The sequence below is a fragment of the Scyliorhinus canicula genome, chromosome 20 (genome assembly GCF_902713615.1).
Source record: "Scyliorhinus canicula chromosome 20, sScyCan1.1, whole genome shotgun sequence".
Lineage (NCBI taxonomy): Eukaryota > Metazoa > Chordata > Chondrichthyes > Carcharhiniformes > Scyliorhinidae > Scyliorhinus > Scyliorhinus canicula.
The window spans coordinates 73,642,256-73,668,504 of record NC_052165.1 but is presented as its reverse complement, the minus strand read 5'-3'; the positions used below and the strand labels follow the sequence as shown (position 1 = coordinate 73,668,504).

The 26,249-nt window shown below is 43.3% G+C and overlaps 1 protein-coding gene across 1 annotated transcript in view; it reads left to right on the top strand.

Moving 5' to 3' along the window:
- The window catches only part of pnpla8 (patatin-like phospholipase domain containing 8), a 104,539-nt gene that overhangs the window by 11,552 nt on the left and 66,738 nt on the right, over positions 1 to 26,249 (top strand). Inside the window, exons 2-4 of the mRNA XM_038780236.1 lie at positions 5,480 to 6,702; positions 16,786 to 16,935; positions 21,576 to 21,727. Of these exons, the coding sequence (XP_038636164.1) occupies positions 5,881 to 6,702; positions 16,786 to 16,935; positions 21,576 to 21,727 (1,124 nt within the window). The 5' untranslated portion in view covers positions 5,480 to 5,880. The remainder of the gene's footprint in view (positions 1 to 5,479; positions 6,703 to 16,785; positions 16,936 to 21,575; positions 21,728 to 26,249) is intronic.

The following is a 26,249-nucleotide window of genomic DNA, read 5'->3' as shown; positions in this document are numbered from 1 at the left end:
CAAGCGTGGAGGCCTGGATCAATGATATGGTGGGATTCATTAAATTGGAGATGGTGAAATTTGCTCTGAGTGGATCAGTACAAGGGTTCTTTAGGCGGTGGCAGCCTTTCCTGGACTTCCTGGCGGAACGGTAGGGAAATAGGCCGGCAGCAGCAGAAACCCGGGGGGGGGGGGTCTTTTTGGAGGGAGGGGTGTGGGGTTCTGGTTCGGAGGGAGGGGTGGGGGGGGGGTCTGGTTCGGAGGGAGGGGTGGGGGGGGGTCTGGTTCGGTGGGAGGGAGAACTGTGTACATGGGTTTGTGGGATGTGGTGGGTGTTATTTCTTTCCCTTTTGTTGTTTGGGTGTTCTTTTGTTTTTTCTTTTGTTTGTAGTTGCGTTTGAAGATGGGTAGGTGTTGTTCTTGGGGTGTTACCTCGGTTGTTTTGTTAATATAGTTGAGATGTTTATATTTTGTAAAAATTTCAATAAAAATTATTTAAAAAAAAAGTTGGTACGGGTTAATGTGGACATGCCGAATTTCCTTAGTTTCCTGAGGAAATATAGGCGTTGTTGTGCTTTTTTGGTGTCGATGTGAGTGGACCAGGACAGATTTTTGGTGAAGTGCACCCCTAGGAATTTGAAACTGCTAACCATCTCCACCTCGACCCCATTGATGCTGACAGGGGTGTGTACAGTACTTTGCTTCCTGAAGTCAATGACCAGCTCTATAGTTTTGCTGGCATTGAGGGAGAGATTGTTGTCGTTACACCACTCCACTAGGTTCTCTACCTCCTGTATTCTGACTTGTCGTTATTCGAGATCCGGCCCACTATGGTCGTATCTTCAGCAAACTTGTAGATGGAGTTGGATGGTGCAGATGGTGTAGAGCTTCTTGAGTGTTGTTGGAGCTGCATTTGTTCAGGCAAGTAGAGAGTATTTTATCACGCTCCTGACCTGTGTTTGCAGATGGTGGACAGGCTTTGGGGGTCAGGTGATAATTATTTGCTGCGGAATTCACAACCTCTGATTTATATGGCTGTTCCAGTTTGGTTTCTGGTCAATGGTAACCCCTAGGATGTTGAAAGTGGGAGATTCAGCGATGGTAATGCTGAATGATGAGGAGAGATTCTCTCTTGTTGGAGCTGGTCATCGCCTGGTGTGGTATGAATGTAATTTGCTCCTTGTCAGCCCAAGCCTGAATGTTGTCCTGGTCTTGTTGCATTTGAGCATCGACTGCTTCAGTATCTGAGGGGATGCAAATTGTGCTGAACATCATGCAAACATCAGTGAACATTCCCATTCCTGATCATATGATGGAGCGAAGGTTATTTGTGAAGCAACTGAAGATGGTTGAGACTCTGACACTACCCCGAGGAACTCCTGCATGATGTCTGGAGCTGCGATGATTGACCTCCAACCACCACAAATATCTTCTGATTCCCATTTCCCCTGAATTTTGCCATGATTCTCATTGATTTCACTTTTGCCAGGGCTCCGTACTGCTACACTTCGTCAAATGCTGCCTTGATGCCGAGGACAGTCACACCCATCCCACTTCTGGGTTTCAGCTCTTTTGTCCATGTTTGGAACAAGGCTGTAATGTGGTCAGGAGCCAAGTAGCCCTTGCTCACTAAGTCAGTGAGCAGGCCATTGCTGAGCAAGTGCTGCTTTATAGCATTGTTTTTTTTTAGGAAACATTTTATTGAGGCATTTATAATATTAACACTTAACATATTAACATTCCGAATAACAACTCCCCAACTTTATAGCATTGTTGACGATACCTTCCACCACTTTGCTAATGATTGTGAATAGACTGATTGAAATTCTTTGGGTTGGATTTTTCCTGCTATTTGTGGACACAATGCACCCGGGAGACTTTCCATATTACTGGCTAGATGCCCGTGTTGTAGCTCCGCTGGAACAGCTTGGCTAGGGGCGCAGCAAGTTCTGGAGCACAAGTCTTCAGTCCTATTGCTGGAATGTTGTCCGGGCCCACAGCCTTTACAGTATCCAGTGCCTTCAGTTGTTTCTTGATATCACGACGAGTGAATTGAATTGTCTGGAGACCTCTGGAGGAAGCCGAGATGGATCATCCATTTGATACTTTTGACTGAAGGTTATTGCGAATACTTTGATCTTTTCTTTTGCACTGGTGTGCTGGGCTCCTCCTTCATTTGGACTGCAAGGTAGTACAGTGGTTAGCACAGTTGCTTCACCGCTCCAGGGTCCCAGGTTCGATTCCCGGCTTCGGTCACTGTCCTTGCAGAGTCTGCACGTTCTCCCCGTGTCTGCGTGGGTTTCCTCCCACAGTCCAAAGATGTGCAAGTTAGGTGGATTGGTCACGCTAAATTGCCCTTCGGTTAGGTGGGGTTATTGGGTTACTGGGATGGGGTGGACGTGTGGGCTTGTGGGTACTCTTTCCAAGAGCCAGTGCAGACTCGATAGGCCGGATGACCTCCTTCTGCACTGTAAATTCTATAATTCTGTGATTCATTGAGGATAGGAATATTGTGGAGCTTTCTCCTCCAGGTTGAGTTAGCAGCTAGCATTTACTTGAATCAGGTAGCAGTTTAAGCACAATTGATCTCTGTTCCCCTCAACTCGACAGGGTTTCTGTCTGATTGCACCTTTTGAGGAGTATGGTACCAGACTTGTCATTGACGCTTGTTGTGGTTAGGTAACTCTGTCTGATCACTCATGATGGGGAGGGCCATTGTAGTTTCTGATGGTGACTGATGCTCGTCCAACCGAGCAGTGAAAAGTGGAAATATTAGTATTGGGCAAAGGAGAAAAGGTAAAGCTTTTAAAGCTCATCCCAAGCATTTATTATTTTGCAGGTGTTACTGCAGACCTCTTGCCTCCAGAATCCTTATTTATCATTCAAAGTCTCTTTGCTATTTCCCTTTTATTGACCATAATACATGAACGAAACCTGCTGGAAATGGTCAGTCCATATCTGAAAGGACAAACACCAGTTTGTATCTGGGCCTGTCACCAATGGGCATTTCTGTTTGTTGACCTGCTCAGCATTACCAGTACTTTCTGTTCTCATTTTGTTTGAATTTCTATCGTTTGCAGTTTTTCTTCTGTACCATGCTTCTGTTGTCATCATTCCATTTAGCATCCGGGATATGGAAAGCAATACTCATGATCTCAAAGCAAATGGGAAATAGTGATATCACCTAGTTTTATTTAGCGTATTGATATACTTAAATCGTTATGATGCTCTCATTTGGTCACTAAGCACCTTACTGCTCTCTCTTGACAAACAAGTCTTAGTCTCAGAATTTATAACTGTACCATTGGACAGTCGTCCAAATTCGAGTCGAGGTATTTAACAGAAATTTTGTACGTCAGCATATATTGATGGAAGTCTTACTGGCAGTGTTGATTGCTTATGTTTTGGGCTCACTATTATGGTACATGTTGCAAGGTCAAACTTTGAATATGGAAGTCAGTTTTTCTATATTAATTCTGCAAGTTGCTGTTGTTAATTCATAACATAAAAGGAATATAATTTCAGCAGAGTTATTTAGAGTAGTTGGAACTTTAAAACAAAGTGTATTGGCTCTCGACCTGTGAGGATTCTGGTTCAAACTTGGAGTGCATGCAAGATTGTTCGAGTACTTACAAACTGGTGGGAATGGGCACTTAAAACAAAACTTTTCTCAACTATGCCATCATCAGACAACTGGTAAACGTCATCAACGTGCTCCCTTTCTTTACTGACCAATCATCAACTAATATTTGTTCTCTGTAATTGTACAATGAATTGTAGTAGCACCACTTCCAGCCCCACTTAAGAACATAAGAACTAGGAGCAGGAGTAGGCCATCTGGCCCCTCGAGCCTGCTCCGCCATTCAATTAGATCATGGCTGATCTTTTGTGGACTCGGCTCCACTTTCCGGCCCGAACACCATAACCCTTAATCCCTTTATTCTTCAAAAAACGATCTATCTTTACCTTAAAAACATGTAATGAAGGAGCCTCAACTGCTTCACTGGGCAAGGAATTCCATAGATTCACAACCCTTTGGGTGAAGAAGTTCCTCCTAAACTCAGTCCTAAATCTACTTCCCCTTATTTTGAGGCTATGTCCCCTAGTTCTGCTGTCACCCGCCAGTGGAAACAACCTGCCCGCATCTATCCTATCTATTCCCTTCATAATTTTAAATGTTTCTATAAGATCCCCCCTCATCCTTCTAAATTCCAACGAGTACAGTCCCAGTCTACTCAACCTCTCCTCCATAATCCAACCCCTTCAGCTCTGGGATTAACCTAGTGAATCTCCTCTGCACACCCTCCAGCGACCGGGAGTTGCAACACAATTGAAATTAATAAATCATTCTTAGAAAACAACCAAAGTCTTTGGTCCTTGGCTGTCCAATAGCTACAGTCAATGGGTTTGTATAGATCAAAACAATTCATTTCATGTGTAACAATTATAATTGAATATGCAACAAATACAACAGGTTAACTGTTATCGAATTCCTACTCCACTATATATATGTACCACACACTCAAGACAGACAAACGAACTGTGGGGAAAAGAGAGTTTTAAAAATAACAATGAAAATGAAAAGATACGAGTCTTTGTTTCAGATGGCTGTTCTCTAGCACACCTTCCTTAAACCTAGGCTTTCAGTTTGAAATTTCTGCCTTCAGTCTGTAGATTCACTAATTTTCACCTGTAGATTCATTCAAGTCTCTGCAGTTTCAGAAATACTGCAGGTAGGCAGCCTTTCTGTAGAAAAGCAGAGCGAGAGAGGGAGAGAATCTCTCTTTCCTCTGAGTATCCGAGACCCGATTGTGCTTTCTGCAGTTCTCTGAAAAACCATCTCACTCGGGTAGGACACTACCTGTCGCAGGGCAGTATATGGCTTTTTGGCCAATTCATTGCCCACCAGCCAGCCGATTGAACCATGTCTCTCCGATCTCTTGGAAGGGGGATATTCACTGATGCTGGGAGGGAAAGTGATGGCCAGCCACCATGTCCAGCTTAACATACCAGCAAGTAGGACACACCCCACACGGTTACTGTGATTTCAGTGGCATGCAGCTGAGTTGGCTGGACGGCTGGCTTGTGATGCGGAGCGGAGCCGATAGCATGGGTTCAATTCCCATACCGTCTGAGGTTATTCAAGAAGGCCTCACTTTCTCAACCTTGCCCCTTGCCTGAGGTGTGGTGGACCTCAGATTAAATCACCACCCGTCAGCTCTCAAAGGGGAGAGTAGCCTATGTCCTCTGGAACTGTGGCAACATATAAAATCTTTTTTGCCAGTACCCTAAATTGGTCTAATAATAGTATTGAAATTTAAGTTCGCATATTGTATTGCCTGTAACGGCATAAGCTGAAAGTAATAATGCATGTGATTCTTTCGGTAATTTAAATTTGTCCCAATAATAAAGAGAATTAGTACTTTGTTAAAGCTATTCTGTTGTTGCCAGCCTAGACTTATAAAAAAAGATTATGGTTATCCTTTGTTTTATTTTTCAGAAACCAAGAGGGAAACCAGGTGACCCACCAAGCCAAGGATTATTGCAGAGTCTGTGAAGCACTTCAGCCTCTGGTTATGTCTGAGTTTGAGTCTTGAAATTTTACCTGTATATTCCAAACAAAACCTTTCAGTTACGGTTTCATCTAAGAGCACTGTGCACTTAAGAATTACCGTGTCGACAGATAATTTCACTCATTATTGACCACTGTACGGAACCAGAAAACAATCCATTCAGGAAGGCCCAAGCTATCCTCGTGCACATTCACTGAAAATGGACCCAGAGAGGAGCAGCACTTACTCGTGATCCAGCTGACTTGAGAAAGCAGAGATTTCTTTTGTATGCCTGCATTGTGCAGCAAAGTACCTCCCTCAAAAGGGAACAACACCCCTGAGGCATCGCATGTCGCGAATCAAGAGCACTTTAGACTCTGTGTCGAAAGCTGTCAGTAGCACACACACCGAGCTCATTGGAAAACTTGTACGATTGAAGCCCAGTTTAAGTATCTCGCCGAAAGTTTCAGAAACCCAGTTAGCGGTGACATGTGAAAGCTCAAGGAAAGGAACCACTTCTCAGCCTGATAAAGTCCAGGATATTTCGGATCTGAACCAGCTGATAGAGAATACCGTCCACTCAGTTTCCACCTCGGCTGTTGGCCCAGAACCTGAAGATAACACTAAGGAACCATCCAGTAATAGTGCAATTGATAAAGAGAACCTTTTCCATATCAGCTACATCACTACAAATTTTGGAGAAACATATAACTTTGTGGCAAACCATATCAACAGTTATTTTGGGAATGCAAGGCAAATGGACATAGAGAAGCAGGATAAATTACCCACTTGTGACCCTGGGGCTGGAACAGGTCCTACGTTGACAGCATCTTCTAACGTAAAAGTTAATAGAATTGATGAGCAAAAAATTAATGATTTAAATGCTTACGGTGCTTGTACAGCTGCATCCGGAGAATCTCCTCCAACTTCATCCACAAAAAAGAGTTTTGCTAACTTACTTTCATACCCAACAAACAGTGTCCAGGCTTTCGTGGATACCTGCTTTGGTAGTTTTGTTCCCAAGCTACGTACTGAAATGAAAGAGGATGTTGAAGTCAAGGATAAAAAGCGGAAGGGTGTAAATGTAGGCAAAGATGTCGAGCAAGCTAGTGAAAAGGGAACCAAGCCGCTGGACGATAAAGCCAAGCATTTGAATCTTCAGCGAGAAAAGGTAACGCTGGGAAGTTGCTTTACTTCATCTGTGCAAGATGATCTATTTTCGCTTGGCGACGCTGATGATGAAGAGTAAAGGTTGTCTTTGTTGTCATCAGTCCTTCTGTAATTTTCATTTCTAGTTTACTTGGTGACCTTCATTAATGTTTAGAATTTTTAAATTAACATGACATAAATTGTTAATTGGTTGTTTAGAGGTAGAGTATAAAGACTTCATCATTCTTAAGTTTACATTTTTATTTTCTGCTTTTCCCACATTCTGCTTATTTTTAAAGTGGAATTGAAAACTGGCATGTATTCAAGTTTTGAAATCATTCATCATTAATGCACACTATGGATAGCTCTTTTAGTGAGCCAGCATAGATGGGATGAATGGTCTCTTTTTCTGCTGTAAGATTCTAGATTTCAAATGTTTACCCTTCAACCAACATTATCAAAATAGATTGACCTGTCTTTTGTCTTATTACTGTCTGTGGGACCATGCTGCGCACAAAATGTTTGACACAAGAACGATAACTGCACAATGAAGACTACATATCTCAAAACGCACTAAACACTTTGATTCAGAATTTTGCTAGTGTGGGCCATTGAACCATTTTCATCTTTGGAAATTGTATACATTAAACGTTTCAACGATGATCGAGGCTGTGATATATCTGTACTATAACTTGGTTGATAATTAGACTATTGGACTTGGGTATTTTCAGGACAGTTTTTTAGAGCAACACGTTCTAGCACCAGCCAGGGAGCAGGCTCTACCAGATCTGATAATGTGCAATGAGGCAGGATTTATTAATGACCTCTGATTGATGCAGGTAGTAGTGATCATAATATGATTGAACTTCACATTCAGTTTGAGGAAGGGGTGGATCTAAGACTAATTTTAAACTTAAATAAGGACAATCATGAGGGCATGAAGGCATAGCTGGCTAAAGTGAACTGCGAAATTGGGTTAAAGGATGGGTGAGTAGAAATGCAGTGGCAGATGTTTAAGGAGATGTTTCAAAGTACTCAGAAAAGATAAATTCCAGGAAAGACCCTTGAAAGTACCATCCGTGGCTAACTGAGGAAGTTGAAGATGGTATCAAATTGAAAGAAAAAGTATAATTCCGCAGGGACATCAGAAGATTGGATAGAATATTAAGAACAATAATGTCTAAAATATTAATAAAGAGAAGAAATTGAGTACAAGAGAAATCTAGCCAGAAATATATAAATATAAACTTATAAAATATAACATTTTCTAAGTTTCTACAAGTGTTTAAAAGAAAAAGATTTAAGTGAATGTTGATCTCCGAGAGAGTCTGGAGAATTAATAATGTAAAATGCAGATAAATTAGAACATAGAACATAGAACGATACAGCGCAGTACAGGCCCTTCGGCCCTCGATGTTGCACCGACATGGAAAAAATCTAAAGGCCATCTAACCTACACTATGCCCTTATCATCCATATGCTTATCCAATAAATTTTTAAATGCCCTCAATGTTGGCGTGTTCACTACTGTTGCAGGTAGGGCATTCCACGGCCTCACCACTCTTTGCGTAAAAAACCCACCTCTGACCTCTGTCCTATATCTATTACCCCTCAATTTAAGGCTATGTCCCCTCGTGCTAGCCACCTCCATCCGCGGGAGAAGGCTCTCGCTGTCCACCCTATCTAACCCTCTGATCATTTTGTATGCCTCTATTAAGTCACCTCTTAACCTTCTTCTCTCTAATGAAAACAACCTCAAGTCCATCAGCCTTTCCTCATAAGATTTTCCCTCCATACCAGGCAACATCCTGGTAAATCTCCTCTGCACCCGTTCCAAAGCTTCCACGTCCTTCCTATAATGAGGCGACCAGAACTGTACGCAATACTCCAAATGCGGCCGTACTAGAGTTTTGTACAACTGCAACATGACCTCATGGCTCCGGAACTCAATCCCTCTACCAATAAAGGCCAACACACCATAGGCCTTCTTCACAACCCTATCAACCTGGGTGGCCACTTTCAGGGATCTATGTACATGGACACCGAGATCCCTCTGCTCATCCACACTACCAAGAATTTTACCATTAGCCAAATATTCCGCATTTCTGTTATTCTTTCCAAAGTGAATCACCTCACACTTCTCCACATTAAACTCCATTTGCCACCTCTCAGCCCAGCTCTGCAGCTTATCTATGTCCCTCTGTAACCTGCAACATCCTTCCGCACTGTCTACAACTCCACCGACTTTAGTGTTGTCTGCAAATTTACTCACCCATCCTTCTGCGCCCTCCTCTAGGTCATTTATAAAAATGACAAACAGCAACGGCCCCAGAACAGATCCTTGTGGTACGCCACTCGTAACTGAACTCCATTCTGAACATTTCCCATCAACTACCACTCTCTGTCTTCTTTCAACTAGCCAATTTCTGATCCACATCTCTAAATCACCCTCAATCCCCAGCCTCTGTATTTTCTGCAATAGCCGACCGTGGGGAACCTTATCAAACGCTTTACTGAAATCCATATACACCACATCAACTGCTCTACCCTCGTCTACCTGTTCAGTCTCCTTCTCAAAGAACTCGATAAGGTTTGTGAGGCATGACCTACCCTTCACAAAACCATGCTGACTGTCCCTAATCATATTATTCCTATCTAGATGATTATAAATCGTATCTTTTATAATCCTCTCCAAGACTTTACCCACCACAGACGTTAGGCTCACCGGCCTATAGTTACCGGGGTTATTGAATAGATGTTTTGTGTCTATCCTCACTGTAAAGGATACAAATACAAATAACATCCTAGAAATATTATGAATCTGGAGGTGAACAAGAGGGGGAACTTAAAATAATTCCTATCACCTAGGGCAAAGATACCGAGAAAGTTATTAGAATTAAAGCTAACCAGTCCTGATGGACTCCCTCCGAGATCTGAAAAGAAGTAACTGCTGAGATAGTAGATGCATTGGTTTTAGTTTTGCAAATTCCCCCAGATTCTAGAAAGGCCCCAACAGTTTTGTAAATAACAAATGGAGCTCCTCCATTCAAGGTGGAGAAACAGAGAGCAGGAAATCACAGGTCATTCAGCTTAACGCCTCATAGTGGTGGAAAATGCTGGAATCTATGATTAAGTAAGATAACGGGACACTTCGAAAATCTCAATGCAGTCAGGCAGAGTCAGCATGGTTTTGTGAAAGCAAAATCTTGTTTTGACTAATTTATTGGAGTCCTTTTGAGGAAATAACAAACAATGTGGATAAAGGGGAACCTGTGGATGTGCTGTACTTGGATTTGCGGAAAACATTTCAAAACGTGCCACATCAAAGGTTACTACACAAAGAACGACCTCATGGTGTAGGGAGTAACAGCATGGATAGAAGATTAGATAGCTCAAAGGCAACAGTGAGTAGGCATAGCTAAGTCATTTTTGCATTTGCAAGATATGAATGGAGATCATGGATCAATGCTGGGACTTCAATTATAATTTATATCAATAATTTGGATGAAAGGAATGCAATATACAAAGAACAAAGAAAATTACAGCACAAGAACAGGCCCTTCGGCCCTCCCAGCCTGCGCCGATCCAGATCCTTTATCTAAACCTGTCTCCTATTTTCCAATGTCTACTTCCCTCTGTTGCCGCCCATTCATATACCTGTCTAGATGCCTCTTAAATGATGCAATCATGCCCGCCTCTACAACCTCCGCTGGTAAAGCGTTCCAGGCACCCACCACCCTCTGCGTTTTAAAAAAAAAAAAAAAAACTTTCCACGCACATCTCCCTTAAACTTTCCTCCTCTCACCTTGAAATCATGACCCCTGGTAACTGACACCCCCACTTTTGGAAAAAGCTTGTTGCTATCCACTCTGTCCATACCTCTCATAATTTTGTATACCTCAATCAGGTCCCCCCTCAACCTCCGTCTTTCCAACGAAAACAATCCTAATCTACTCAACCTTTCTTCATAGCTAGCACCCTCCATACCAGGCAACATCCTGGTTAACCTCCTCTGCACCTTCTCCAAAGCATCCACATCCTTCTGGTAATGTGGCGACCAGAACTGCACGCAGTATTCCAAATGTGGCCTAACCAAAGTCCGATACAACAGTAACATGACCTGCCTACTCTTGTACTTAATACCCCGTCCGATGAAGTCAAGCATGCTGTATGCCGCCTTGACCACTCTATCAACCTGCATTGCCACCTTCAGGGTACAATGGACCTGAACTCCCAGATCTTCTGTACATCAATTTTCCCCAGGACCCTTCCATTGACCATATAGTCCGCTCTTGAATTTGATCTTCCAAAATGCATCACCTCCCATTTGCCTGGATTGAACTCCATCTGCCCAACTCTCCAATCTATCTATATTTTGTTGTGTTCTCTGACAGTCCTCCTCGCTACCTTCAACTCCACCAATCTTAGAATCATCTGCAAACTTGCTAATCAAACCACCTATACCTTCCTCCAGATCATTTATGTAGATCACAAAAAACAAAATACAGCACGGATCCCTGTGGAACACCACTAGTCACCCATCACCCTTCTCCATTTTGAGACACTCCCTTCCACCACTACTCTCTGTCTCCTGTTGCCCAGCCAGTTCTTTATCCATCTAGCTAGTACACCCTGAACCCCATACAACTTCACTTTTGCCATCAACCTGCCATGAGAAACCTTATCAAACGCCTTACTAAAGTCCATGTATATGACATCTACAGCCCTTCCCTCATCAATTAACTTTGTCACTTCCTCAAAGAATTCTATTAGGTTTGTAAGACATGACCTTCCCTGCACAAAACCATGCTGCCTATCACTGATAAGTCTATTTTCTTCCAGATGTGAATAGATCCTATCCCTCAGTATCTTCTTCAACAGTTTGCCTACCACTGACGTCAAGCTCATAGGCCTGTAATTCCCTGGATTTTCCCTGCTACCCTTCTTAAACAAAGGGACAACATTAGCAATTCTCCAGTCCTCCGGGACCTCACCCATGCTCGATGATGCTGCAAAGATATCTGTTAAGGCCCCAGCTATTTCGACCCTCGCTTCCCTCAGTAACCTGGGATAGATCCCATCCGGTCCTGGGGACTTGTCCACCTTAATGTCTTTTAGAATACCCAAAACTTCCCCTTTCCGTATGACATCTTGACCTAGAGTATTTAAACATCCATCCCTAGCCTCAACATCCGTCTTGTCCCTCCTTTGTGAATACCGATGCAAAGTACTCATTAAGAATCTCACCCATTTCCTCTGAGTCCACGCATAAATTCCCTCTCTTGTCTTTGAGTGGGCCAATCCTTTCCCTGGTTACCCTCTTGCTCCTTACATACGAATAAAAGGCTTTGGGATTTTCCTTAGCCCTGTTAGCCAAAGATATTTCATGACCCCTTTTCGCCCTTTTTATTGCGCGTTTGAGATTCGTCCTACTTTCCCGATATTCCTCCAAAGCTTCATCATTTTTGAGTCGCCTCTATCTTACTTATGCTTCCTTTTTCATCTTAGCTAGTCTCACAATTTCACCTGTCATCCATGGTTCCCTAATCTTGCCATTTCTATCTAATTTTCACAGGAACATGTCTGTCCTGCACTCCAATCAACCTTTCCTTAAAAGACTCCCACATTTCAAATGTGGATTTACCCTTAAACAGCTGCTCCCAATCCATATTCCCTAGCTCCTGCCGAATTTTGTTGTACTTGGCCTTTCCCCAATTTAAGAAGTCTTACAACACCAGGTTAAAGTCCAACAGGTTTGTTTCAAACACGAGCTTTCGGAGCACGGCTCCTTCTTCAGGTGAAGAAGGAGCCGTGCTCCGAAAGCTCGTGTTTGAAACAAACCTGTTGGACTTTAACCTGGTGTTGTAAGACTTCTTACTGTGCTCACCCCAGTCCAACGCCGGCATCTCCACATCATGTTTCCCCAATTTAGCACTCTTCCTTTCGGACCACTCTTGTCCTTGTCCATGAGTATTCTAAAACTTACGGAATTGTGATCGCTATTCCCAAAGTAATCACCGACTGAAACATCAACCACCTGGCCGGGATCATTCCCCAATACCAGGTCCAGTATGACCCCTTCCCGAGTTGGACTATTTACATACTGCTCTAAAAAACTCTCCTGGATGCTCCTTACAAACTCTGCTCCATCTACGCCTCCAACACTACACGAATCCCATTCAATGTTGGGGAAGTTAAAATCTCCCATCACAACCACCCTATTGCTCTTACATTTTTCTATAATCTGTCTGCATATTTGTACCTCTACTTCATGCTCACTTTTGGGAGGCCTGTAGTAAAGTCCCAACAATGTTACTGCACCCTTCCTATTTCTTAGCTCCACCCATATTGCCTCAGTGCTCGAATCCTCTATCTTGCCCTCCTTAATCACAGCTGTGATATCATCTCTGACGAGTAATGCAACTCCTCCACCCCTTCTACCTCCCTCTCTATCCCTCCTGAAGCATCTGTACCCTGGGATATTCAGTTGCCAGTCCTGCCCTTCCCTCAACCAAGTCTCAGTAATACCAATAACATCATATTCCCAGGTACTGATCCAAACCCTAAGTTTATCTGCCTTACCTGCTACACTTCTTGCATTAAAACAAATGCACGACAGACCACCTGTCCCTTTGCGTTCATCATCTCTTCCCTGTCGACTCTTCCCCTTAGTCACATGGAGTTTATTATTTCGTACCTTACCAGCTTTGGTTGCTGCTTCTTTACTGACCTCTAACTTCCTAATCTGGTTCCCATCCCCCCTGCCACATTAGTTTAAAACCTCCCCAACAGTGTTAGCAACATTGGTTCCAGTCCTGCCCAGGTGTAGACCATCCGGTTTGTAATGGTCCCACCACCCCCAGAACCGGGTCCAATGTCCCAAAAATCTGAACCCCTCCCTCCTGCACCATCTCTCAAGCCACGTATTCATACTGACTATTCTTAAATTTCTACTCTGACTGTCCCGTGGCACTGGTAGCAATCCTGAGATTACTACCTTTGAGGTCCTACTTTTTAACTTATCTCCTAACTCCCTAAATTCTGATTGTAGGACCTCATCCTTTTTTTAACCTATATCGTTGGTGCCAATATGCACCACGCCAACTGGCTGTTCACCCTCCCCCTTTAGTATGTCCTGCAGCCGATCGGAGACATCCCTGACCCGAGCACCCGGGAGGCAACATACCATTCGGGAGTCTTGTTTTCGACCGCAGAAACGCCTGTCTACTCCCCTTACAATTGAATCCCCTATGACTATAGCCCTGCCAGTCTTTTTCCTGCCCTTCTGTGCAGCAGAGCCAGCCACGGTGCCATGAGCCTGGCTACTACTGCCTTCCCCTGGTGAGTCTTCTCCCCCAACAGTATCCAAAACGGTATACCTGTTTTGGAGGGAGATGACCACAGGGTTGCTAAATTTGTTGAAGACCCAAAGAAAGGTAGGAAAGCAAGTTGCAAAGAGTCTATAAAGGAGTGTGCAAAGGGTTAATTGAGTGTGCAAAAATTTGGACGGTGCAGTTTAACCTTGGCGGGAAGAATAGAAAGGTAGCATATTATTTAAATGGGGAGAAATTGCAAATTGTGAGGGATCTGGATGTTCAGGGACAGGAATCACAAAGTAAGTATACAGGTACAGCAAGTAATTAAGAAGGCAAATGGAATGTTCTGTATTGCAAAGGGGTTGGAATATAGAAATAAGAATGTTTTGTTGCAGTTGTGCAGGACATTGGTGAGACCAGTTCTGGATTACTGTGTGCAATTTTGGTCTCCTCATTTAAGAAAGGATATAAATGGGTTAGAAGTAGTTCAGAGAAGGTTCATTCGACCATCACCCGGGTTGGGGGTGGGGTTACCTTGTAAGGAAAAGTTGGACAGGCTGGGACTGAGTTTAAAAGATTTGAGGGATGATTTTATTGAAATGTATAAAATCCCGTACCAGCCTCCCCGAACACGTATCGGAATGTGGTGGCTAGGGGCTTTTCACATTAACTTCATTTGAAGCCTACTTGTGACAATAAGTGATTTTCATTTCATTTCATTTTTCAAATCCTGACTGGTTTTGACAGGGTGGATACTCAAAGGACGTTTCCCCTTGTGGGAGAGGCTAGAATGAAGGGACACAGTTTAAAAATAGGGAGTCTCCCATTTAAAATGGAGAGGAGAATATTATTGCATTGGGGGGGCGGGGGGGGGGGGGGGGGGGGGGTCATGAGTCCTTGGAACTATTTCCTTGGAGAACGATGGAGGCAGGTCCATTGAGTAGGTTTGAAGTCGATGTATAAAGAACCTTGATTAGCAGCCGAATCAAAGGGTATTGGGGAGAGGCATGAATGTGGAGTTGAGGCGACCATCAATTCAGCTTCTTGAATGGTGGAGCAGGCCCAAGGGGGCTTTTTCCAGCTCTTAATGTGTTATTTTTGTATAGATGAAATAAACATGAGTGTAATATTACAGTGGTGAAAATACAAGGAGCTTGAGATGGTCTAGGTTCAATATAGTGGAAGCTCTCACATCAAAAACCAACAAATGATGCAGAGCTGGAAAATGGCTGTGTTTCTCCATCTAGTCAGCTTAATAGTCCCTCCGGTTCCAAGCCAAGACATTATGAAAAATCTTTGTACCCATTTACGTTTCCCAAGTGAAGATCAGCCTTTTTGAACGGCAGTCATTGTGGGTATGACCGTAATGAGGTAACTGATTAGTTAACCTGTTTAGTGTTGATGGACGGATCAATGCGAAGAATCTTGCAGCACAGATATTTCGAGAAGGAAAGTAAGAGCTAAAACCATTTCAAACATTGGCTAGGCCACAATTATAAGAGCACTGCGTGCGGTTCTGGTCACCGTATTGCAAGAAGTATATGGAGGCCCTGGAGAGAGTTCAGAGAGGATTCCCAAGGATGGTGCCAGAAGTATGTGGGTGCACTGATCAGGAAAGTGTGAAAATAGAAGATGGCGGGGGGGGTGACTGAATAGAGATCTTTAAAATGATGAAAGGTTTTGATAGAGTGGATTCAGTGCCCCGGATCTTCTGGCCAGTGGCAAATTAGACACTCTGAGCTGGAGGTAGGTAGGGTAAGTGGGGGGTGGGTGGTGGTGGTGAGCAGAGCTGGTGGTTGGAAGAGGTTGATCAATGTAGGGGTGGTTGTTGGATTACCAGCTGGAGAGATACTCTTGCTGATTGTAGGGCTGCTGTCCTGGAGCAGGCTTTACGCTGGCTAGAAGCACACCTAAATAAAGCTGTGATATAGCTGTGGTAAGCACTGGGCAAACAGGCCGTGTTTTCACTGACTGATTGCAACAGAACTATCAACGTGGCATCCCAAGGAGCTACTTCTGGCAAACAGCAAGTTCCAGGTTCCCGCATAAGGTGCCTCCCTACAGTTGCAATGTCATTGTGGCTTTCGGAAAGCCTCTGCATCTACCACTGTTGGAATCGGTAGATCTGGGCCAATGTTTCCATTCACGGGGCAGAACATCACAAGAGGTCATCAATGTAGGATAGTCACCAAGAAATCAAGAAGAAACATCTTCACCTGCTCTTCTGTGGTGCTATGGGATTCCTGGGTCCACCTCATAAAGCGATATGTGAATGTCTCTTTGTACCCCCTTGCGTGGTTAGACTTCCTTGTGCATGGTGTAATATCTTTTTGTTTCAGTGCTCCATTTACCTCCTGTGTCTACTAATATTCATTTTCACTCTAAACTATTTTGGAGAGTACGTTTCATGCGTGTCTTTTTTTCATCCGATATGTAGCATGTTACATATTTCTGTATTAAGCTGTAGGGATGCATTGTGCTATTGGACAATGACTTGCGGAACTCTTTTGTAGGACCCTAGTTACATCTTCAGCTGTCTCTGGTTTGGTACTGTCCTATTTGTATTAATTCCTCGGTTGTGCTTTGATTTTTCAACATTATTGCTTGCGTAACAATATGAAACGTGGTCGAATTGTTTTTTAAACTCTTGGCTAGTCTGCGTCGCAGAGCTTTCTCCAGAAAGATCAAGCCGTCTGGGAGAAGCTGCATCAGTTTAAGTCCAAAAGAGATGCAGTGACTCGATGCAAAGGTTGATTTCTTTCATTGCTGCATTACCATTCTTTGCCTAGATCATTGCCAAGTTCAGTGTGGATAACCGGACCAGAGCTTTGGTACAAGCATTACACAGAGCCTCTGATGCCCGAGTGTATATCAATCGAGTGGAAGAGCTAACGTACCATCTTCTGGAATTTCCTGAAAGCCGGGCTGTGGCTGTCAAGGTAACTCGGACACTGACGTTCTTGTCTATCTTTTCTTCCTCTTAAGAGCCAATTGGTTGAAATTTGTATATGTGTTTGTAACTCTTCCCGGCCCTACTCCCACCACCCAGCCCTCCCAAAAATAAAGCTTCACTACATACCACACTAGGACCAAACATCAATCTGCTTCTAAAGCTGTAAAAGGAGCACTAGTTCACCTCTCTAAGCCATTCCACGTGAGACGTCAAGAAATAATATTGGATTTTGTTCAAACTGGGTGTAGAGGGGCAATTGAATCTGAGTCCAGAGAGTTTGGGAAAGAGTGCAGGAAAGTGGTGGTTGTTTTGGTGAGGGGGGGCGAAGCAGTCCCATCTCTGGGGAGTAGAAATCCTTACAATGGGTGAGGGTTCCAGGGGGCATCTGAGCTCGTTATGTGCAAACAGTAGCTTGAGGCCTTCGCACTAGGGTGAGAATGAGTGTAGGAGGCTGCAGGACCTCCCATCTCCAGGACCTTGTCAGTGGGTCCTTCCAAGTGATGGGTGCATTTTTAATTCCAACAGTTGCTGGTAGTGGGTGAGTGAGTTGTGCCCTGGAGGGAACAGTCTGATGATTTAGTTACAAAAAACAGAAGCTCCATGCAGGTAGCTCCTCTGAAGGGCTCAGCGGGAGCGAGAGAGAGCAAGCGTTGATGTGGAAGCATGGAGCTGTGTGGACCCACTGCAGGTGGTGAGTATTTTATGTTCCAATTTGTGCTGACCAAGGAATTGGCATTGTACTGTGAATGAGCCACGTGGATATGGGATTGAGGAAGTGGGTGGCAGGCGGATGATAAAGACCAGAATCCGTGGGAATCGGGGCCATCAAAATCTTAAAACGTTTAAATGCTAAAATATTAAAACATGCTGCTGTGCAGAGAGACCTGGGTGTCCTAGTGCATGAGTCACAGAGAGCTGGTTTACAGGTGCAACAGGTGATTAAGAAGGCAAATGGAATTTTGTCCTTCATTGCTAGAGGGATGGAGTTTAAGACTAGGGAGGTTATGCTGCAATTGTATAAACTGTTAGTGAGGCCACACCTGGAGTATTGTGTTCAGTTTTGGTCTCCTTACCTGAGAAAGGAGGTTGGAAGGTGTGCAGAGGAGATTCACTAGGTTAATCCCAGAGTTGAGGGGGTTGGATTATGAGGAGACGTTGAGTAGACTGGGACTGTACTCTGAGGAATTTAGATGGATGTGGGGGGCATCTTACAGAAACATATAAAATTATGAAGGTAATCGATAGGATAGATGCGGGGAGGTTGTTTCCACTGGCGGGTGAAAGCAGAACTAGGGGGCATAGCCTCAAAATAAGGGGAAGTATATTTAGGATTGATTTTAGGAGGAACTTCTTCATCCAAAAGGTTGTGAATCTATGGAATTCCTTGCCCAGTGAAGCAGTTGAGGCTCCTTCATTAAATGTTTTCAAGAAAAAATTGGTGGTAGTGGCGTGGGGGGAGCAAACAAAAGTTAATGTGATTTATGTAGTTTAAAAATATTTAAAACTTGAGTGAGGATTTTGCTGATTTACTCAGCTCACACACAAATCCATTCAGATGCAGCAATAAGATTCAGTTCTGAGATGCCGGTGTTGGACTGGGGTGAGCACAGTAAGAAGTCTTACAACACCAGGTTAAAGTCCAACATGTTTATTTCAAACACTAGCTTTCGGAGCACTGCTCCTTCCTCAGATGAATGAAGAGGTATGTTCCAGAAACATATATATAGACAAATTCAAAGATGCCAGACAGTGCTTAGAATGCGAGCATTTGCGGGTAATTAAATCTTTGCAGATCCAAAGAAGCCCTCCACATACACAGGATCTGCTCAGACGAGGAGGAGCATAACAGACATCTACAGACACTGAAGGATGCCCTCGTACGAACGGGATATGGCGCTCGACTCATCGATCGACAGTTCCAACGCGCCACAGCAAAAAACCGCACCGACCTCCTCAGAAGACAAACGCGGGACACAGCCAACAGAGTACCCTTCGTCGTCCAGTACTTTCCCGGAGCCGAGAAACTACGACATCTTCGCAGGCTTTCAACACGTCATTGATGAAGATGGACATCTTGCCAAGGTAATCCCCACACCCCCACTACTTGCCTTCAAACAACGCGCAACCTCAAACAAACCATTGTTTGCAGCAAACTAGCTAGCCTTCAGAACCGCGACCACGACACCACACAACCCTGTCATGGCAATCTCTGCAAGACGTGCCGGATCATCGACATGGATGCCACCATTACACGTGAGAACACCACCCACCAGGTACACGGTACATACTCGTGCGACTCGTCCAATGTTGTCTACCTCGTACGCTGCAGGAAAGGATGTCCCGAAGCGTGGTACATTGGCGAGGCCATGCAGACGCTGCGACAACGAATGAACGGACATCGCGCGACAATCACCAGGCAGTAACACAGTCGGGGAACACTTCAGCAGTCAAGGGCATTCAGCCTCTGATCTCCAGGTAAGCATTCTCCAAGGCGGCCTTCAGGACATGCGATAACGCAGAATTGCCGAGCAGAAACTTACAGTTAAGTTCCGCACACATGAGTGCGGCCTCAACTGGGACCTGGGATTCATGTCGCATTACATTCACCCCCCACCATCTGGTCTGGGCGTGCAAAATCCTACCGACTGTCGTGGCTAGAGACAATTCACACCTCTTTAACCTGGGGTTACCCCTATCTTTGGATTTGTAAAGATTTAATTACCCGCAAATGCTCGCATTCTAAGCATTATCTGGCATTTGTGAATTTGTCTGTAAAAATGTCTCTGCCTGTCTATATCAGAGCGGCCCTATCCTGATTTTATTTTTATTCATGTCCCTGCAAAATATTATATATTTTTTCGGAGCAGTGCTCCGAAAGCTAGTGTTTGAAACCAACATGTTGGACTTTAACCTGGTGTTGTCAGTTCTGAGAGGGCAGTGCTTTACAGTGCCATCCAGTGGCCAGAATGTGAAACTGCACATAGACCTAAATCCTTAGATTGTCGAGAGTCGTCACGTTAATGATTAAAATGTAATACCTCACCGTCATCTGTGTTCAAATTCATTTGCCAATTATTTGCCCATTCTGCAAGCTTATTAATTCTAGATGAATGAATATGTGTAAGAGTGCTACTACTGACTCTTTAAAATGCATGGATACAAATTGTCCAGACAGAAAGGTTGATTGATGTATTTAATATTCCTTCCCCTATGTTAATGTAATTATATTATTTCTAATTTAATCTTCTGATTTAGTGTCCACCTGATCAGCCTCCCTTCTAGGTCCTGAAGAGAAAATGATAATTTAATATTTCTGCCATTTTCCTATCTCTGCCTGTCTATATCAGAGCGGCCCTATTCCTATCCTGATTTTATTTTTATTCATGTCCCTGCAAAATATTATATATTTGTTTGTGTCCCTTGATCAGTGCCAGTGGATTAAAGAAACTGGCAACGTTTTGTAAAGAATGACAAAGAAGAGAGTGCTTTGAAAAATAAAGTTTACTTCCTTTTTCAGAATATTGAAATTTCAATCTTATATTATCATTCACACCTTTGAAACCTGTCTGGTTTGACTTGCCAGTGATTTTTCCAGGGCTTGAGGGTGGTAAACAAAGGTTAATGGACAGTTTTAAATTTTCAGTTCAGTTGGAGAAAGGATACGTTTTTGTGGCCTTGTTCTCGAAGTTTGAGCACTCCAGATTTGAACTCCTGTACTGAGTAGACTGTCTGCGAGCTTTCAAAGCACCAAAATGTCATCACCTAAAGAGAACTGTTCACTTTGTCTCCTTTTACGTTGGACATTAGTGAGATATTTTGGACATTAGTGGGATGCACCATAGGCTTCAGTGGTCAACCTCCAACCTCCGGAGCAGGTGGGATGTTGGCTCAATGGAAGCAGCTCAGTCGATTCAAAATAGGCCCACGGTTAAGATTGGGAACTAGCTTTTAACCCTGAGCTCAGCAAAAAATGTTCCAGTGCAGCAGCACGATGGGTAGCATCCTTACCTCTGAGCCAGAAACACCAGGTTCAAATCCCACCCCAGGACTTCCGGTCCACGGTGGTCAAGCTGCCAAGACCCTCGGGACACATCGGCTCGGAGTCGCCGGTCGGTGCTGCGTGTGTCCAACGGGTGGGGGTGGGGGGGGACACGGCTTCCAAGGAAGGTGCGTTCATATTACTGCCAGCTGGTTGAGTATCTAACACACCAGTGGCAGGCAGGAGCGACTCCTGGTCAGCATGCTTGAAGTAGATCGATGCCCCTCAAGCTAACCCTCTGGTGACAGGCTAGCACCCTGTTCCAGGAAAAAAATGTTATGGAAACCAACAAAAGTCTGTTGTGCGCATCACTAGGTGCGGGAAGAGAAACCACAGCACCACTGGGGGCTGTTAGTATACATTGTAGAACATCAGTTGCTTAAAACACACACACACTGGTGGGCCGTTACAGGTATTGTACTGAATATATATTTATTCTTTTCCACTGCTTTCTTCCATTGATATTTCATTTTAAATTTGGCAAAGATAGCTAGCTGTACTAATATTCTATTCCATTAAACATGCATTAGAAATCCTGTGATGAGCACATTGAGGTTCTAAAATTATCTTCTTGTTTTTGAAAACAGGAGAAGCTAATTCCTTGTTTGTTACGTCTGAGGCAAGCAAATGATGAAACCCTTCAGAATGCAGTCAGGGAGAGTCTGGCTCTGATTGGGTATACAAACCCTATCAAAGGGCGTGGCATTAGAGTCTTGAGTATCGATGGAGGAGGAACGAGGTAATTGAATTTCTGATTTTAATAAATGTTTCAAGTGAGGCATTTAATATTTCATCAAGGTAGCCCTCCGGGGTGGTGCAGTGGCTGTGGCGCTGAGGACCCGGGTTCGATCCCGGCCCCGGGTCACTGTCCGTGTGGAGTTTCCACATTCTCCCCGTGTCTGTGTAGGTCTCACCCCCACAACCCAAAGATGTGCAGGTTAGGTGGATTGGCCACGCTAAATTGCCCTTTAATTGAGAAAAGAAAGATTTGGGTACTCTAAATTTGAGAGAAAAAATAAGATAGCCATTCATCTACGTAACTTCATCAACCAACATACCATCTGAGCGTCAAATTGAGGAAATAGGTTTCTGCTGTTTTTTGCTTGGTCTCTTGGAGATCCAAATGTGACTTTGATTTTACACTTGAATTTTTGTTGGGTTCATTGCTGCTTAGCTTTTGCTTGATTCTTTCAGAGTAAAGTGACTTTGCCATTGTACAACGCTGTAAGTTAAAATCATTGTCAGTACATTGGGGAAGAAAGGTTTGTTATTTCCATTGCACTTTACTGGCACCTAGATACAAATCCATATCACAGCAATGGAATCATGGCTTCTTAAGGGCGCGGCATTGAAAGAACCTGGAGAACTTCAACCCAGATTGTGTGGGTTGGCAGTCCAACGTGTCTGCCAATGAGTGCAAACAGGTAGTTTTTCCTTCTACACCTTATGGGGAGTATGAACGTTCAAACTGATGCATTAGGAATTCTGAAGTGAGATTTTTCAGGACAGCGAGTAAGGGATGAAGATCCACTTGTTTGGTACAAAATTAAGGGTCAGGTTCACCTAAAGTTTAGACATTTGGTGGATGCAAAACCAGTAACGCCAATCATCATTATCTTTTCTTAGAGTAGCTGAGCAAGGTTTATGAAGAAGAATCACATTAGAAAGAACTGAAAGACTCATGACGTATTTATGGGTTAGGGGCCAAGGTTTCTTTCTGGTTAGTAGATATTCTCTCGGCCTTTATTCTGGAGGCCGAGTCCAGCAAATGCTTGCGGGAAGATTTCACACTCCAGGTTAAACTGCAATATGATCGCAAGAGAGGGAAATCTATTTCTTCAACATACAGGAGGCAACGCAAGCTGAAACCACTCGTTGCCCCAATTTTATAGAAGGACTTTTCAGTCTTGTCTGTGGGACATGGCGTTCTTGATAGCGACTCAAATAGAAGTTGCATTTTACAGTGAGCCTACAAGGGGCTGGTTTAGCTCACTCGGCTAAATCGCTGGCTTTTAAAGCAGACCAAGCAGGCCAGCAGCACGGTTTGATTCCCGTACCAGCCTCCCCGGACAGGCGCCGGAATGTGGCGACTAGGGGCTTTTCACAGTAACTTCATTGAAGCCTACTTGTGACAATAAGTGATTTTCAATTTTTCAATTTCAAGTGGGTGCAGAATCAGGTGACCGATTAAAAGGGAAACAAAAGTTGCTCTTGGCTGTATTTAAAACAGTGAACCAGTCCAAAGAAAAGGTCATAAGTTTGAAAAATATTTTATTGCGATTGAGCCCAGGTAAGCAACAACAAAAATCTTGAGAGCAGCAGCTTGTCGAGATGTAGAATGACATTTATTAGCATTTCCTTATTGAAGCTCCCACCATGAATGTCTTGCGGCTCAACATTGGCTGGTTCACCTTGAATTTCAATGAAAGTCAGAGGATAAGGATTAAGCATCTCTCCTTCTCACTCTCCAGGGTTGACAGTTTACTGAAGAGTTGAGGAGTCACAAGTGGTTCAGTTTAAAGATTTAAAGTAGTTTATTGACCAGCAACTCTTCAACTACAACATATGATCAGAATAGATAGAAGGAGGCACATGACACCTCCATGTCACACACCTTCCCGACGAGCCCTACATTGTTGGTTGGTCAAAATTCAGCACGTTCACATCTACTGTAAGTGATTTAAGAAGAAAGGCCACTGCAAAGACCACTAGAGATGGGAAATAAATGCGAACATTGCCAGAGACACCATATTCTAAGAAAGATTATATTAAAAAATAATACCTCGTACAATTGACAGTTACTGCTTGCGTATTTGTGGATTGTTTCTGAGAGATTGTGAATTTTGAGCAGTCTTGCCATGTTCTCTTTTCACTTGGATTTGCAAATGTTTGACCTGAGAATTGCTATGATTCAGAGCAACCCCAACACTGTTGTGTTTGTTGCAAAAGGCAGCTCCCAAAGGCAAGTCCATGCCTCTAATGAACCCTATTGCTGCAGTGAAGGAATTGTCGCGCCTCTCTGGGCTAATCATCCAGTTTTCTTTTGTTATTCAATTATACTGGATCTCCCCTGCTTATAAACCTGATTTCTAAACGAACAAAAAGCACTGACAATAAGTCAAAATCTCAAGCTCAAGGTAAGATTCTGAATTATTGTAGTAATACAATGGAATGAAAAAACTAATTAAATAGAAGTACAGTACTTGATTTTCTGACATTAAACTCTGCTGAAAAGTAATCAAGCAATTGTAATAATTCTTTTCAGATCCCGTTGTGTCTAACCACTTTCTTAAACCTGTAACATGGGCAATTCTAACTCGATGCATTTCATTCTTGTTATAATAACTTGGATATATGATACAAACAATTGAATTCTTAAGCTAAATTGTAGCCTTTGTGGTCATTATTGGTAGTTTTAAAATAATGGTTTTCCTAGCTGCAAACTCCCTGATAGAACAAAATACACCTTGCCGAGTCAACAAGTTTTAGTAGAAGGGAAATCGTGGCCTGTAACTTTCCAGCTCTGGAAGGTCTAAACTTGGGAGTACCCTAAAGATGCAGTGGGGAAAACCCCAATCCTTGATGTTCCCTGGTAACAATTGTATGACGATTGCCAGTAAGTGCAAGCTTGCATTGGGCAATTGCCCTGCATCAGAATGTCCTAGATAAATCACAAACTTTGGATGTTTTTGACCGTCTTACAGTAATAGTGTGTCGAGTGGAGGATTTTAGGAATATTAGGTTCTAATACAGAACTAAAGTATGTATTTAGTTGCTCAGCCATTTATTTGTCCCCCATTATAAATTCACATGTTTCTGACTGTAAGGGACCTACATTTGCCTTCACCACTCTTTTTTCATCTACCTATAGAAACCTTTAAAGTCAGTTTGTATGTTCCCTGCAAGCTTACTTTCGTACTCTATTTTCCTCCTCTTAATCAGTCGATTGGTTATCCTTTGCTGAATTCTAAACTGCTCCTAGTTCTCAGACCTGTTGTTTTTCTTGGCTAAATAGTATGCTTATTTGATTCCTTGAAGCAAATACTATCTCTAATTTCCCTTATAAGCCATGGATTGACCACCTTTCCCGTTTTGCTTTTGTGCCAGACAGGAATAAACAATCTTGCACTCCTTGCCTATCCCCAGTCATCCCTTTAAGTAATGTTTCCCAATCGATCATAACCAACTCGTGCCTCATACCATTGTAGTTTCCTTCATTAAGATTCAGGTGCTTATTCTCAGAATCAGCAACTTCACTCTCCATCTTGATGAAAAATCCTACCATATGGTCATTCATCCCCAAGGGATCTTGCACCACTAGATTGCCAATGATTCCTTTCTCATTAAACAGCACCCAGTCTAGGATGGCCTGCTCTCCAGTTGGTTCCTCAACCTATTAGTTCAGAAAACCATCCCGTATACGCTTCAGGAATTCCTCCTCTTTGGTATTGTGGCTAATTTGTTTGCTCAATCGATATGTAGATTAAAATCATCTATAATTACAGATGTTCCTTTATTGCATGCATCTCTAATTTCCTGTTTCATGTCATTCCCACCATCACCACTACAGTTTAGGGGTCAATATACAACAGCCACTAACATTTTTTTGCCCCTTGGTGTTTCTCAGCGCGACCCACACAGATTCCACACTGTCGGAGCAAAATCCTTCTTCACTTTTGTGTTAATTTCCTCTTTAATCACCAATGCAACTCCATCGCCTTTTATTTTCTTGTTTGTCCTTCCTAAATACTGAATGCTGCTGGATATTCAGTTCCCATCCTTGGTCACCCTGCAGGCATGTCTTCATAATCCTGATTACATCATACCAATTTACATCTATTTGCCCGATTTGTTTGTCCATTTTATTGTGAATGCTCCGGGCGTTCGGGCACAAAGTCTTAAAGCTTTTCTTTTTAACATTGCTTGCCCCGCTCACAATATTTTTCACTGTTTGAATCTGGTCCTTGATTTCTTTGCCTATCATTTCTCTTATTCCACTCTTTGTCCTTTTGTGTTTGTCCTTGATTCCCTCTCCTCAGACTCCTTACACAGGGGCCCATTCCCAGCCTTTTTAATTTAAACCCCTCCCCAGCCACTCTAGCAAATCCCATCCAGGACATCTGTCCCGATCCTGCCCAGGTGTAACCCGTCCAGTTTGCACTGATCTCATCTCCCCAAAACTGGTCCCAATGCCCCAGAGATTAGAAACCCTCCCCATCACGCCATCTTTTCAGCCACATATATATCCTATAATAACCTGC